General features: G+C 34.8%; 1 protein-coding gene across 2 annotated transcripts in view; it reads right to left on the reverse strand.

Annotated features, from left to right (window-relative positions):
- Nucleotides 1–8,217: 8,217 nt before the first annotated feature.
- Nucleotides 8,218–16,652, reverse strand: part of LOC108914584 (signal transducer and activator of transcription 5B) — a 20,672-nt gene continuing 12,237 nt past the window's right edge. For both annotated transcript variants that reach the window (XM_018720418.2, XM_018720419.2), the window contains exons 7-13: nucleotides 14,556–14,765; nucleotides 14,033–14,501; nucleotides 11,923–12,179; nucleotides 11,745–11,869; nucleotides 11,533–11,688; nucleotides 8,347–8,494; nucleotides 8,218–8,272 (exon numbers count right to left, since the gene is read on the reverse strand). In XM_018720418.2, the coding sequence (XP_018575934.1) occupies nucleotides 8,248–8,272; nucleotides 8,347–8,494; nucleotides 11,533–11,688; nucleotides 11,745–11,869; nucleotides 11,923–12,179; nucleotides 14,033–14,501; nucleotides 14,556–14,765 (1,390 nt within the window). In that variant the 3' untranslated portion in view covers nucleotides 8,218–8,247. The remainder of the gene's footprint in view (nucleotides 8,273–8,346; nucleotides 8,495–11,532; nucleotides 11,689–11,744; nucleotides 11,870–11,922; nucleotides 12,180–14,032; nucleotides 14,502–14,555; nucleotides 14,766–16,652) is intronic.

Raw genomic sequence — 16,652 nt, forward strand, 5'->3', positions numbered from 1 at the left:
TCCGAAAAAAATATATTTTTCCAAATTTGAACCTTCACGTCTTCTTTATTTGTTAACGAAAACAGTATATTTGTATCAAAACTGGGTTAAAATTTTCCAAAACATTTTTTTTTTTTTGGAAAATAACGAGAAAAAATAAAAAAAAGGAATTTAAAATTCAAAGTTTATATCTTAAAATACCTCATATTGATAAAATGATACCGATTTTGATTTTGATTTTCAATTTGTGATTTTTGGCTATTTTCTGTAAATTGATGATTATTTTGCACTTCTTTGTATAAAAATATTAATTTAAACAATATTATCCATAAATATTGACAAATACATGTCACAATTAAACTATTAATAAAAAAAAAGTTTGAAAAATGATTAACGATAATTAAAGAATATTCTAGTCTATTCGACACGTAAAATGAGGAGAAAAAAAATTGGAAATTTGCATTTCAGTTCATTTTATTTTTGGATTATTTGATATAAATTCAGCCACACTTTTGCCCACACTAAAGTCACACTAGTGTGAATTCGCACCGATCGAACTTTTCATACTATCTAGTTTGGCCAACAATAACAGACTGAGGCCAGCTGTGGTAAGGCTCGACTGTTTGGGCTATAGAAGGAATTATCCTGGTGGGAGAACCCTCGGCAGCTTCTACCCGAGAAGTGCCACCTGTTCAAAACAAAAAGTGGTGCGAAATCGCACTAGTGTGACCTTTGAAAGTTAAATTAAGAACATTTATTTGAATTTATTATAGTGGAAAATAGTTCATAGAATGTTTTTTAGGGGTTAAATATTATGAATTTTTTTTTAGCTAAATTTTGGGACCAAAACCAATGCCAGGAACCTAACCTAAAAATTTTTTAACCAAGAATAGATCCAGTTCTGAAAACAACACTTCCTATTAGTGAGCAAATTGTCGAGAAGAACGTTTCCCTGCATATTACATTATCGGCTTTATTTTCGTCCTTTCGGTTAATAACACAGCCACACAAAAAAAAAGTTGTCTGACAATTTTTATGCGACATATGTTATCTGTAGTATTTTTGCCTCCTGATCACGAATCCAGTATCAGAATTGAGCTATCACATCACAGGAATTTCCTAACCTCAAAAAACAGGTCAAAAATAGTAAAAATTCACGAAAAAGTGCTAGGAAATGTACAAAATTTTTTTGATGGCCGAGCAAATATTAAAAAAATAACAGATTCGCGCCAAATTTGGTATACGGGGGTTTTGGGGGTCACTGATCGCGAATCCGAGATCAGATTTACATAATTCGTTTTTAAAAATTTAATCAGTTACCTTGTACTTTAAGAAGGGTAAAACATGACTGGGTACTCAGGTTATAAAATAAACAAAAATATTAAAAATTGAATTTCGCAATTCTGACCTCGAATTCATAATCAGCGACCCTGAAAACCGCCGTATACCAAATTTGATGCGAATGTGTTATTTTAAAATTTTGTTGGCCACCTTGGATCCGCCTTCCTGAATTTTGCAAAATTGACCTCAGATCCGAGATCAGCGGCCCCAAAAACCATCGGATACCAAATTTAGCGTGAATGGGTTATTTTTTGAAAATTTGTTCGGCCATCTTGAATTTTGTAAAATTGACCTCGGATTTGGTGTGAATCTGTTATTTTTTGAAAATTCGTGATATCTGGACCTTAATTGATGTTTTTTTGAGGTTAGAAAAAGAACCGTCAATTTTGACCTCGGATTCACATTCGGCGTGGTCTTAACCATATAAATGAAAATTTGAATATAGAAAAATTTTGTTTTGTATTTTTCTTAGCGCTTTTTTGTGAATATTTGCTATTTTTGACCTGTTTTTTGAGGTTAGGGAATTCCTGTGATGTGATAGCTCAATTCTGACACCGGATTCGTGATCAGGAGCCAAAAATCCTACGGAGAACAGATGTCGCTTGAAAAGTACAGACAACTTTTTTTTTTGTATGGCTGTGTAATCAATTAATCATTGTGGGTAATTATTTGCTCCTCAGACAAGAATAAAAACCATTATACAAATACAAAGTGTAACTAAAGTGGTTGCCCAAACATTAATGCAGAACTTCGTCACAAATTAATAACAAAAAGTTCCTAAAAATGTGTTCTGAACTACTTTGTTTTCAAATATCAAAATTAATAAAAAAAATATTGTTTATTTCAAGTCACCAGTCATTATTTNCGACATATGTTATCTGTAGTATTTTTGCCTCCTGATCACGAATCCAGTATCAGAATTGAGCTATCACATCACAGGAATTTCCTAACCTCAAAAAAAAGGTCAAAAATAGTAAAAATTCACGAAAAAGTGCTAGGAAATGTACAAAATTTTTTTGATGGCCGAGCAAATATTAAAAAAATAACAGATTCGCGCCAAATTTGGTATACGGGGGTTTTGGGGGTCACTGATCGCGAATCCGAGATCAGATTTACATAATTCGTTTTTAAAAATTTAATCAGTTACCTTGTACTTTAAGAAGGGTAAAACATGACTGGGTACTCAGGTTATAAAATAAACAAAAATATTAAAAATTGAATTTCGCAATTCTGACCTCGAATTCATAATCAGCGACCCTGAAAACCGCCGTATACCAAATTTGATGCGAATGTGTTATTTTAAAATTTTGTTGGCCACCTTGGATCCGCCTTCCTGAATTTTGCAAAATTGACCTCAGATCCGAGATCAGCGGCCCCAAAAACCATCGGATACCAAATTTAGCGTGAATGGGTTATTTTTTGAAAATTTGTTCGGCCATCTTGAATTTTGTAAAATTGACCTCGGATTTGGTGTGAATCTGTTATTTTTTGAAAATTCGTGATATCTGGACCTTAATTGATGTTTTTTTGAGGTTAGAAAAAGAACCGTCAATTTTGACCTCGGATTCACATTCGGCGTGGTCTTAACCATATAAATGAAAATTTGAATATAGAAAAATTTTGTTTTGTATTTTTCTTAGCGCTTTTTTGTGAATATTTGCTATTTTTGACCTGTTTTTTGAGGTTAGGGAATTCCTGTGATGTGATAGCTCAATTCTGACACCGGATTCGTGATCAGGAGCCAAAAATCCTACGGAGAACAGATGTCGCTTGAAAAGTACAGACAACTTTTTTTTTGTATGGCTGTGTAATCAATTAATCATTGTGGGTAATTATTTGCTCCTCAGACAAGAATAAAAACCATTATACAAATACAAAGTGTAACTAAAGTGGTTGCCCAAACATTAATGCAGAACTTCGTCACAAATTAATAACAAAAAGTTCCTAAAAATGTGTTCTGAACTACTTTGTTTTCAAATATCAAAATTAATAAAAAAAATATTGTTTATTTCAAGTCACCAGTCATTATTTCAAAAATGATTATGTCGAGATACTTTTAGCAATAATTACACATACATATGACATTTTGCTAAGGATACTTTGGGAAACAACTACTCTGCGAACTACAAGCCCCAGCACCAAGCACTGAGCACTGAATTACACCCAAGATGTAACAACAAGCTAAAATTATTCATCAGCAGTGTTACCAGTTTTAAACTTATTAGTTCTCATCGGTATGCCACAGGAGAGGTGATCAACAAATGATTTAGCTAATTCGATGTCTAACACGTTTTGAGTGTGGGTGGGATATAACCTACAAAGTACATGTCAAATCTTAAATGTCTTTTACTACTCAATGCCTACTCAAACAAGGCATTGATCGCTTTGTACCTACTGGCAAAGAGTGACCTACAAATCTATAGGTACTACGAAAGCATGACTTGTTTTCCACTAGGCAAAATATTTGTTTTTACTAATATCGTTGTGGGAAACAATTCCGTGAGCTAGTCTCATCTAGCACTGAAAAAACTTTTAATGTGAGCATAACTTTTGAATACCACAAGCAATGAATAGCGCACGTGACTAAAAATTTTTCAAAAAGTCAGCTGTCTCGATAAGCTGCAGTTAAGAGGGCTCTGTACCGAATAGCCAACCAGCAATACATTTTTATAGATTTTATTACACAGTTTGTCTAAATACAAATTAATGCACAAATAACAGACTTTCCTCCATTCTAAAGCAGATTTTCTATAAAATGGACTTAGTTTGAAGCTCAAATTAAATTTTCTTGTAAAGAAATTTGAAATTTGTATCGTAAATTACAAATATATTTACCCCAAAAAGTAATTTGAGCTTCAAACTAAGTCCAGTTTATAGAAAACCTGCGTTAGAATGGAGGAAAGTCTGTTTTTTGTGCATTAATTCGTATTTAGACAAACTGGGTAATAAAATCTATAAAGGTGTATTGCTGGTTGGCTATTTGCTATAAAGCCCTCTTAAAGCAGAAACAAATACTTTTCTTACACGAAGGAGCACGTAAGTGTAAAAGCCATGGTGAGAAAATTTTAATTGACTTTATTAGATAAAGTTTTTCTACAAAATAAGTTGTTTTAATCCATCTAATAAGATATTAAAAAAAACACTTGATTCTATGAAATAATGTCCATATACATATATATTAAATAATACTTATAACAAACAATAAAATATGTGCATTCACATAATATTCTCTAAAAGTTTTCTCAACAAAAAAACGAGACAATCAACAATAGAACATCTGAATAAAAACTTTTGATATTTCTTTAAAACTTCTTACCTTAAATGCATTTTATCAAATTCTCTGAATATACACAAATTTGAACAAGATTTCAGTCAGAGTTATCACGTTTTTAAAACTGTTTTGTCAAACTATAATTATAAAAATCTTGAAACTTTTTTTTTAATACCTCTAGTAGTAAAAATTAAACATTTATAAAAATTGGTATAAAAATAATCGAATATAAATTGAAATACTTTCCATGCTTTAAGAGAGAAGCAATTGGTTCCATAAAAAACGACTAAAAAATAGAAAATGCAATAACTATAAGTAAAAATTCTCCTATATCACTAAACATAAAGCACGACTTTCACAGATATTGAAAATAGTTTTTTTTTGTCAACGTTAAACTGGTCCATTTAGTTTCTCTTATAGATCGAGCATGTTCTGAAAACTGACAGGAAAAAAAAAATAAAATTATTGAAAACGCAAATCGTGATCGGGAATTATCAATGAACATTAACGCACCTGCTAGCCACAGACGGTGTGTCCCGTTGAGGGTCCGGCGAGGAATACGGGTGTTGCGGCGTGTTGGGGAAACTGTGTCCCGTGAATCCTGGAACGTGAATCATCAGTTGGGGTTTCACGTAACCGTTGTTGGACGTGGGCGGGTTATCTGCAAAAAAGTGTGACAGCCTTTGATTTAATTTTTTTACTATGGCAAAGCTTTTACAAAGGATACACACTGTTTAATACTCAGCACTTCAAAATTAATTTAGTAATGTACAAAAAAATATACAACGGGAGGGGGGGTGGTGGGTTAGTTAGTCAGTTTTATAGGGGTACAAGTACGTACGAGTAAAATACTAATTTGTAATTATTCTTTTTTTAATTGAGTCAAGTTATACCAACTGTATGAAATATAGTGATAAACAGCGAAACTGCAATGGAAAATAAATTCATATGGTATTCACCGCGGCACTTATTAGGCCTCTTGTACACCCTCCTTCATTACTCGAGTACTTTTCTTCAAACCATCCTATTTACTACACGGGTGGCTTGGTGGCAAAGTCTCGTACAGTTTATGGATGATAACATGGTCTTGAGTTACAGAGATTTTCTTTGCTCTGTTCTCATTACCATTTATCGGGGACCACACACATGCGGCAAATGTTGGGCGACCCAGGTCTCTGGTAGGCTGCCACAGCCACGTCCCCGAGCCTGCCTTAGGTCACCCATCTAAATTCCAGCCTGCGTCCGTGATGCTCGCCTCGGCAGATCGAAATCCGACGGCCAAGACACCCGACTAGGCGGTCCCCAAATTCATATGGTTTTGCGATATGTTATTTTAAAGTTACCATATACAGGGTGTTCCTAAATATCATGTACATAAGGGAGGGGGTAATTCTTTGGCTTATTTCATAACAAAAAATTAATATAACATAAGTCCACAAACGCTTCGTTACCCATCTACATGGTGTTGAAATTTTAAGATTTTGGTCTCTCTTTGGTCAAAATTAATAGAACCAAGAGATTATGCAAATAAATCCAGAGTCTACTGGACCAATTTAAGAATTTCAATTTCATCTAATGAATTACACAATATCGCTATTTATTTTTTTTTGTCAATAACGGTCGCAGATATGAAAAAATCATAAGAGATCAAAAAGTTTCTCAACAAAACATAAAATTCAATTTCGATTTCAGGATCTACCAGCGGCGCACCGCACAAAAGTTCAGGGGAAGAAAAGGGGGCATGACCCTTGTAGAATATCATGACCATTTAGCATGCCCAACGATGTAAGCTCTACAGGGTAACCTATAGTTCGAATTTGAGCTAAATATCTCAAAAAGTGTAGAAGCTATAGAGAAAAAATTTAAAAAAATCTTTAAATTTCAACACCCAGTAGATCGGTAACGAGGCTTTTGCAGACTTATGTTTATATGAATTTTTAGTCATGAAATAAGCCAAAGAATTATCCTATGTACATGATATTTAGAGACACCCTGTATACTGTTTTATTAGTATGGACAGAGCCCTAAACCTACAGATTGTTTGACAAGAGCGTGTATGGCCAAACTTTGTCCTCGAAATCGTTAAGAAGGGAAATTCAAGTCGGAGCAGGTAGTGATACCCTTCCTCTCAGATAATTTGTACAGAATGCCTCAGTTGTCGACCTTGGTCATAGAAGACCATATTTCACCATGTCTGCACCGTACGCATCACTTTACGAAGCCGTGTTTCTGTGTTTACATCCAAAAGTTACCAAAAATATTGCTTGGAGTGGCCGCTAAGTACATGAAGTAGAAGATACTTGTAAATGGGTGAAACGTTATTCCGACGTAAAAACGTCGACGACCTACCGGATCGTGGCTCTGTACGAAAAATGATGAAAAAGGAGGACAGTGATTTTATGGGTGTTTGAGAAGAATCCTCGTCTACCATTGCACGAGGGGCAAGCGATTTTGTATAAAAAGGGTCTAAATGTGTTGTGTGACACTATAAGAAGACGTTTACTGGCTCATGAAGTGAAATTTGTCTGAAAAACATGTCGAAAAAAGACTCAATTAGGCGAAAGAAAATTCGGACCGTGATTGGGGCAATGTAATTTTTTCAAACGTAGCTTCTTTTTGGGCATCCACAGAGGGCAAAGACAATGTTTTTATTGTCAGTGTTGCGAGAAACAACTACTCCGAGGGCTATATGTCCCTACCGGCATTGAATTATACTCGCAACACACTGATGAGGACTAATAAGTCCGAAAACGGTCTGTGCCTGGTGGATTAAACTGACGAACGACCCTAGCTGTTGCACCTAGGTGTTGCGAGTATAATTCAATGCCGGTAGGGGCATATAGCCCTCGGAGTAGTTGTTTCTCGCAACACTGACAATTTAAAAAAAAATTAAAATTATTAATAATATGTATGTGTATAATAGTATGTGTATTTTTTTTCAANTTGGCTATTTGCTATAGAGCCCTCTTAAAGCAGAAACAAATACTTTTCTTACACGAAGGAGCACGTAAGTGTAAAAGCCATGGTGAGAAAATTTTAATTGACTTTATTAGATAAAGTTTTTCTACAAAATAAGTTGTTTTAATCCATCTAATAAGATATTAAAAAAAACACTTGATTCTATGAAATAATGTCCATATACATATATATTAAATAATACTTATAACAAACAATAAAATATGTGCATTCACATAATATTCTCTAAAAGTTTTCTCAACAAAAAAACGAGACAATCAACAATAGAACATCTGAATAAAAACTTTTGATATTTCTTTAAAACTTCTTACCTTAAATGCATTTTATCAAATTCTCTGAATATACACAAATTTGAACAAGATTTCAGTCAGAGTTATCACGTTTTTAAAACTGTTTTGTCAAACTATAATTATAAAAATCTTGAAACTTTTTTTTTAATACCTCTAGTAGTAAAAATTAAACATTTATAAAAATTGGTATAAAAATAATCGAATATAAATTGAAATACTTTCCATGCTTTAAGAGAGAAGCAATTGGTTCCATAAAAAACGACTAAAAAATAGAAAATGCAATAACTATAAGTAAAAATTCTCCTATATCACTAAACATAAAGCACGACTTTCACAGATATTGAAAATAGTTTTTTTTTGTCAACGTTAAACTGGTCCATTTAGTTTCTCTTATAGATCGAGCATGTTCTGAAAACTGACAGGAAAAAAAAAATAAAATTATTGAAAACGCAAATCGTGATCGGGAATTATCAATGAACATTAACGCACCTGCTAGCCACAGACGGTGTGTCCCGTTGAGGGTCCGGCGAGGAATACGGGTGTTGCGGCGTGTTGGGGAAACTGTGTCCCGTGAATCCTGGAACGTGAATCATCAGTTGGGGTTTCACGTAACCGTTGTTGGACGTGGGCGGGTTATCTGCAAAAAAGTGTGACAGCCTTTGATTTAATTTTTTTACTATGGCAAAGCTTTTACAAAGGATACACACTGTTTAATACTCAGCACTTCAAAATTAATTTAGTAATGTACAAAAAAATATACAACGGGAGGGGGGGTGGTGGGTTAGTTAGTCAGTTTTATAGGGGTACAAGTACGTACGAGTAAAATACTAATTTGTAATTATTCTTTTTTTAATTGAGTCAAGTTATACCAACTGTATGAAATATAGTGATAAACAGCGAAACTGCAATGGAAAATAAATTCATATGGTATTCACCGCGGCACTTATTAGGCCTCTTGTACACCCTCCTTCATTACTCGAGTACTTTTCTTCAAACCATCCTATTTACTACACGGGTGGCTTGGTGGCAAAGTCTCGTACAGTTTATGGATGATAACATGGTCTTGAGTTACAGAGATTTTCTTTGCTCTGTTCTCATTACCATTTATCGGGGACCACACACATGCGGCAAATGTTGGGCGACCCAGGTCTCTGGTAGGCTGCCACAGCCACGTCCCCGAGCCTGCCTTAGGTCACCCATCTAAATTCCAGCCTGCGTCCGTGATGCTCGCCTCGGCAGATCGAAATCCGACGGCCAAGACACCCGACTAGGCGGTCCCCAAATTCATATGGTTTTGCGATATGTTATTTTAAAGTTACCATATACAGGGTGTTCCTAAATATCATGTACATAAGGGAGGGGGTAATTCTTTGGCTTATTTCATAACAAAAAATTAATATAACATAAGTCCGCAAACGCTTCGTTACCGATCTAAATGGTGTTGAAATTTTAAGATTTTGGTCTCTCTTTGGTCAAAATTAATAGAACCAAGAGATTATGCAAATAAATCCAAAGTCTACTGGACCATATTAAGAATTTCAATTTCATCTAACGAATTACACAATATCGCTATTTATTGTTTTTCTCGATAACGGTCGCAGATATGGAAAAATCATAAGATAAAAAAGTTTCTCAACATTTAATTTCGATTTTAGAATCTACCAGCGGCACACTGCACAAAAGTTCAGGGGAAGAAAATGGGGCATGACCCCTGTAGAATATCACGACCATTTGGCATGCCCAATGATGTAAGCCCTACAGAGTAACCTATATTTCAAATTTGAGAAGCTATACAGAAAAAAACTAAAAAAATTTTGAAATTTCAAAACCCAGTGGATCAGTAACGAAGCGTTTGCGGACCTATGTTTATATGAATTTTTAAGTCATGAAATAAGCCAAAGAATTACCCCCTCCCTTATATACATGATATTTAGGAACACCCTGTATATTGTTTTGTTAGTATGGACAGAGCCCTAAATATACAGTTTGTTTGACAAGAGCATGTATGGCCAAACTTTGTCCTTGAAACCGTTAAGAAGGGAAATTCAAGTCGGAGCAGGTAATGATATCCTTCCTCTCAGATGATTTGTACAGAATGCCCCAGTTGTCGATCTTGGTCATAGAAGACCATATTTCACCATGTCTGCACAGTACGCATCACTTTACAAAGCTGTTTCTGTGTTTACATCCAAAAGTTACCGAAAATATCGCTCGGAGCGGCCGCTAAGTACATGCAGTAGAAGATATTTGTAAGTGGGTGAAACGTTTTTCCGACGTAAAAACGTCAATGACCTACCAGATCGTGGCTCTGTACGAAAAATGATGAAAAAGGAGGACAGAGTGATTTTATGGGTGTTTGAGAAGAATCCTCGTCTACCATTGCATGAAGGGCAAGCGATTTTGTATAAAAAGGGTCTAAATGTGTCGTGTGACACTATAAGAAGACGTTTACTGGTTCATGAAGTGAAATTTGTCTGAAAAACATGTCGAAAAAAGACTCAATTGGGTGAAAGAAAATTCGGACCGTGATTGGGGCAATGTAATTTTTTCAAACGTAGCTTCTTTTTGGGCATCCACAAAGGGCAAAGACAATGTTTTCATTGTCAGTGTTGCGAGAAACAACTACTCCGAGGGCTATATGCCCCTACTGGCATTGAATTATACTCACAACACACTGATGAGGACTAATAAGTCCGAAACCGGTCTGTGCCTGGTGGATAGCCTTCGGAGTAGTTGTTTCTCGCAACACTGACAATTAAAAAAAAAAATTAAAATTATTAATAATAAATCATCATGTAGTGTGTGTATTTTTTTTTAAGTCATCCCAAATAATTTTTGCCGTACAAGCTCTTATCAAACAAACTGTAAAAAAAATTTTCCGATTATAAAAAATTTATATTTTTTACATAATTTATTATACAGGGTGATTCACAACTTATCCAAAAAAAATTTTTTAATAGACGCCGCATGAGAAATGGAATCAATATCGTAAAAAATTTTTTTTGTAAAATCCTGTTTTCGAGAAAAAAATTATTGAAGTTGTAGTACTTTTAATCATTTGCAATATGCGTGGGGAGTCACGTGGCCTAAGTGACTGAATACTGAAATCCGATTTTACAATCATCGTTACGATCGTGTTTACAATAGTTTTTTAGTAGTTAGTGTCAAAAATGGCTTGCGTGTATAGCAACTCGGAGTTGATGAATATCGTTTTCATTTATAGTGAAGAAAGACAACTTTTGTATTATGGTGAAGCAAGACAACATTTGTGTTAGTTACCGAATAAGATGTGTTTACACGTGGACAAAATTTTAAACAATTGTAACATCACGTATGTCAAATTATTTTATTATTTAAAACCACAAATTAATTTTATTAGTAATAAAAATCCTTGCGAAATTCTTTCAAAAATTTTTGTCCGATTTTTTTATCACACTGCTGCCATGGCGGTCGCATTGGCAAGGTCAGGTTTTACAGTGGACCAGTTTCCAGTGCCGTGCAGAAGTATATTTTTAAATCGTTTTCAAACTGCCCTTTTTAATGTTTTTTTACAAAATTGTATTTGTAAGATTCCCCTTGTACATCCAAAATTTTTTTTTTGGATAAGTTCTGAATCACCCTGTATGTTACTAATTGCCCCCATTCATGGTTACACCCCTGTATATTCCTGCTTACCTTGATATGGTGTGTAATATTTTCCGAACGGGAGATCTTTGGATATATCTGGGTACAAATATACAAGATGGCTCAAATCCGATATACGATCCGCAAGTGATCTAATTGCGAAATCTTTAGCCGTAAACGGTTGCAGACTGAACACTTCACCACTTTCTACAAAAGAAACATCCAATGAAATACATTATTAAAAAAAAATTGCAAACTGCTACCCGATATCCAGGCGATTGTAATACCGCCCAACTCACTGTCTGAAAATCTAAGCAAAAATGTGCCACAGGTACACGCAGACAGTAACTCTTCCGCCTGCTTTTTCCTCACAAATCCCATTATTGCACTGAAAACCAAGAGATTATTAAGAAATAAAGTAACGGAATCGATTCTACTTACCCGTCAACCCATGGCCCTCTCAAGTGCTCCCTGGTCAACTTCATAATCGCGTAAAACCATTCCCAGAACGTGAAATTCCTCTCACTTAGCGGCTCTTTGCAGAATTGGGCCCAGCTCAGCAGGGCGTTAGTGGTATCGTTGAAATTACTCCGGAAGGCCTTCTCAGCCAAGAATTTTAAATTGTCGTCCGTTAATGGCCTACCAGTCGCCGCCCTGAATTTCAAGGAGAGAGTCTCTGCCACTTTCGCCCAAGGTACCTAAATATAGTTATAATAATTGTACTCGGAAATTTTTTATTTTTATTTTTTTTCAGCAATCTAGGCAGGTGTTATTTTTCGGTTGGATTCGTTCTCCCGATGTTCTGTCGATGTACTTGCACTTGCAAAATGTGAGGGTGTCTTGTCATGTTGACACCACATACGTTATAGGAAAAAAACTATGTTATCATTGAAAACAACTTACTTTAGAACTGTCAAGCGTGTCAAGTTAATTAAATGTCATGCTGCTGAGTGTTAATTTTTAATTGTTTAAAATTGTTAAAAGTGCGATAAAAATGGATGTTTTTACTAATAATGAATACACTGACATGATAAAATTTACGGTGAAACACGCGGTAACGGCACAGCTGCACAACGCTTGTATTCGCTGCGTTTTCCAAATCGTCAAAAGCTATCTGACCGAATATTTCCTCGAATTGGGAGATGCCTGAGGGAAACTGGAAGTTGTAAACCTAACAAAAGAAACTGGGGACGGCAAAGAAACCGTATTTAAATTTTCTCGAAGAGGTCTTGTGGTTTCAACATGACGGGCGCCCTCGCATTTTGCAGTTGTTGTAAGAGAGTATCTCAACAGAATATTCAGAGAACGCTGGATCGGTAGAAGTGGTCCGGTGCCCTGACCCGCCTGGTTGCCGGATTTATCTCTACTTGATTATTTCTTATGGGGTCACATGAAGAGCATTGTCTATAAAACCCCTGTCAATACGGTCGAAGAATTGACCATTAGGGTTGAAGCCACAGCGGAGCAAATTAGAAATACCCATCAAGTTATGAACAACGTTCATAGAAACATGACGTAATTTTGAACAGTTTTTGTAAATTTTAGTAGCTTAAGTGATAAAAAATTTAAAGTTTTTTTAAGTTAAAATCCTATCTGTTGTTAAATTTCGTTAAAATTGTTAATTATTACTATCTATTTTTTGAATTACAAAAGATTTTCGAAATGTTAGCAAAATGTCTGTTTTTGTTCATAAAGTCATTTTTCTTGAAAACAGTTGACCTTAGAGCAATGAACCAAGAGAACACTTTTTGTGTAAAATTCATTGGCTCTTCAGAATTTGCTGTCAAATGATACCTTAAAATCTCCACCACTGATCGTCCAATAAATTCGAGAAGGGAGCGAAAAAGTAGTTATTATAGTGGTAATGTGTGTTCCTAAGATATTGGCAAAAAAAACTAAAAAAATATTAAAAGTTTTGACACTGTGTATCTCGAAAACAAAAGCCCGGAGAGAAAAATGGAAGAGGAAAACTGTAAATTCTTCTTGAAAAAAGTTTCAAGAGGAATTTACAGTTTTCCATTGCGACACTTATTTAGAAACATCCTGTATAATATATTTAAAAACCACATAATAATCCTTCTAAGAAACCTTAATATAGTTTGGGTACATTTATCTGGTTATGTAAATAATCAGAATTATAGAACTTGGATTGCAGAAAATTCACATTTTTTTTTTTTTTTTGAAACATTTATGAGATTTTTTAGCAATGAAACTGTTCAAGTCACGTAGATTCTCAAGTCACATAGATTCTACTATGAGCACTTTCAAAGAACAAATTTTACCCTTTTACCCTATAATTATCGCCTATCGACAATAAAATAACGTGAAATGCAGTCGAGATATAGACAAATTAAAAAAAAAAAAACGTAAATTTTCCAGTAAAACCGGGGAAATTTTAAACTCAAATAGGGAGTACCGAAAATTTAAATTAAGAGCTGAAATTTAGTGAGAATTTTTTCCAATGTTTAGAACAATATTTCGTGAATGGAGTAGAAAAAAAATATTTTTTTTTCAAACAAAGCACCCTAAGAAAAATATTATATATACTTACTTTATCAGGTACTGCAAATGGTACACGTCCCGGTTCACTAAAAGCATTGTCCCAGGTCACCGTGGCCCATGCGTGAGGCTCCTGATTGCCGTGAACGATAACCACGACGGGCAAACTCAGAGTCCACACTTGGAACATCAACTCTCCGCCGCCAACGCTAAACTGAGACTGGAACAACAGAGAGAATTTCTCATCCATGACGCTCTCGGTTCCCTTTTTCTCTGCACGTTTGATTTTCTTCAACTGCATGTTCCTAAAACTGACGGACAACTGTCTTGTCGCCTGTTGGTATTCCATCGTGCCGGAATTGTTCAAAATTTCGCCGGAGCATTCGCCGCTCTTCCCAAGCTTGTCGTTCTTAAGTAGCATGTTGGCCTGAGATTCGGATATTATCGTTACCTTGACTTGGGGCGGTGTCATGTGCACGTTAAGTTTTCCGCCCACTAATAATCGTACCGTAGCTGTGAATCTACAAGTAACTCGTATTGAAACGTTTTATTAACGGTATAAAACTGACACCTACCTAGTATTTGTTTTCATAACCTGAGGAGGTTGCTTTTCAATAATGAAGGTCGATGTGACGAGCGTAGACAAAAGCTGGGTTATTTCGGCGAGGAGTTGCGGAAGAACGTCTGTAACTCCGGGAGGGTCCAAAGCAAGTTTTTGCTTCAATCGTTCGACTTCCTTGATTTGCTGTCGGTTTAGCCAAATAAGTTCTGCCAAACTTTCACACCTTAAAAGATAAATGTTTTTATCCATCACAGTTCTTGGTGCAAGAGATACAAAGCGTGGATACATCTCCACATTTAGGGAGTTTGTTATGAATTTTGCACACTAATTACTTACTAAGCAATTTTATCGGTGAGAAGTAGTAAGTTTTATCAAACTCCATTTTTTTATAATTACTATTTCCCAAATTTTTATCATTATATCCTACATAAATATTTATCAAGTTACAACTCAACTTGCAAGAAGTTTAATGGTATGTACGATGTGTCAAATCAAAACATTTGAGAAACTGTAAAACAATGTTTGAAATCAAACGTAATCAAAATTATTAAAATTTATTGAGAATTTCTGAAATTGTACCCTACATAAAAAGATCTGAATAATTGTAGCTGTAAATAACACACTCGTTGCTTTTTTATATCATTTTTTGAGGTAAACAGAAAAATTGCTAGTTCAATTTTAGGTTATCAGTTTCTGATTTAGTTGGTCATTATGGAAACGTATCTTTCACTGTTTAAGATTCAAACAAAATTATTAGTGAACAAATGTTAAAAGAATGTAATTTTCCAGATTCTTCTTAAATGCGTTTTCTTTTTGTGTTGACGATTCGAGTGTATGTGTTTAAATAAGTGCAAATAAATACAGGGTCGGAAAGTCCCCATGATTCATCGGCCGTTACGTAAGAGCGATAAAGTAAGTTATAGAAATCCGTGCGATAGAGAAAGATGGCTATAATGAAGGCGTCAAATAGTCACCGCCCATTTCGCCCTTCCACAAATAAGAAGTGGATCTTATTTGTGGAGGGGCGAAATGGGCGGTGACTATTACACGTCTTCATTATAGCCATCTTTTTCTATCGCACGGATTTCTATTACTTTATTGTTCTCACGTAACGGCCGATGAACAATGAGGACTTTCCGACCCTGTATTCTAAATTCGCTTGTCAATACAGTAACAATGAATTAATTAACGAACTTGGTGGTAACATATGGAGCAACTGATGAAAACTGATTTAATACAGGGAGGGCCAAATTTAACACTTTTGGGAGGTCTCTCAACATTTTCTGAAGACATCGAAAATGAGTTTAGATGGGACAGGCTTGATTTTTGAAAAGCTGATTAACGAAAATGGCGTCTTGATATCTTCATCCGTTCCAGAGATACAAGGCCTTTTTCAATTTTGGCAGCCATCTCTAACATTTCAAACAGTTTTTTTTTACATAGACTGCAGTGGTCTACATGATATTTTTCTACAGCTTCCATGTTTTCGGTTATAATAAACTCTATTTTTTAATTAGAACGCTTCATATTTTGATGTTTGACACCTGGTTAAAATTTCCTTTCAAATTATGTGTGACAAACTATATAAAAAATTTCTTTAAAATGAAAGCAAGTCAAAAATATATATTTGTTTTCTTATACAACTGTTTCTTAATACAATAATTAAGAATATAAAGAAACAATTAATTAAAAAATATATATACAGGGTGTTTCTAAAATAGGGTTCCAAACTTCTGCTGCGTTTATAACTCATTAAAATAAGCCAAAAAGTTCCTATTAACATGTGCCCTAAAAGCACCCTTAGGAAGTTATATGCCCTTAAAAGGGCTCAAACAAAACTGGTTACCTGAATAACACTTTCCGTTATTGACAAAACGGTCGCAAATAAATAGAAAAAATTTATGGGTCTTACATAACTTTTTATGTTAAATAACATGGGCTACTCCGTTTTTCGACATGCAAATCATATGCGTCCCATTTAGGTTGGTGATGGGGGTTTTCGGCCCGTAATTTTTTTCATTTCATTTTTTTTACAATTTTCTCTACAGATTTATAAAATCTTAACAATTTTACGTAAAAAATATTATCTTTGTCCAAATCGATATTTCCA

The sequence above is a fragment of the Anoplophora glabripennis genome, unplaced genomic scaffold (genome assembly GCF_000390285.2).
Source record: "Anoplophora glabripennis isolate ALB-LARVAE unplaced genomic scaffold, Agla_2.0 scaffold1101, whole genome shotgun sequence".
Lineage (NCBI taxonomy): Eukaryota > Metazoa > Arthropoda > Insecta > Coleoptera > Cerambycidae > Anoplophora > Anoplophora glabripennis.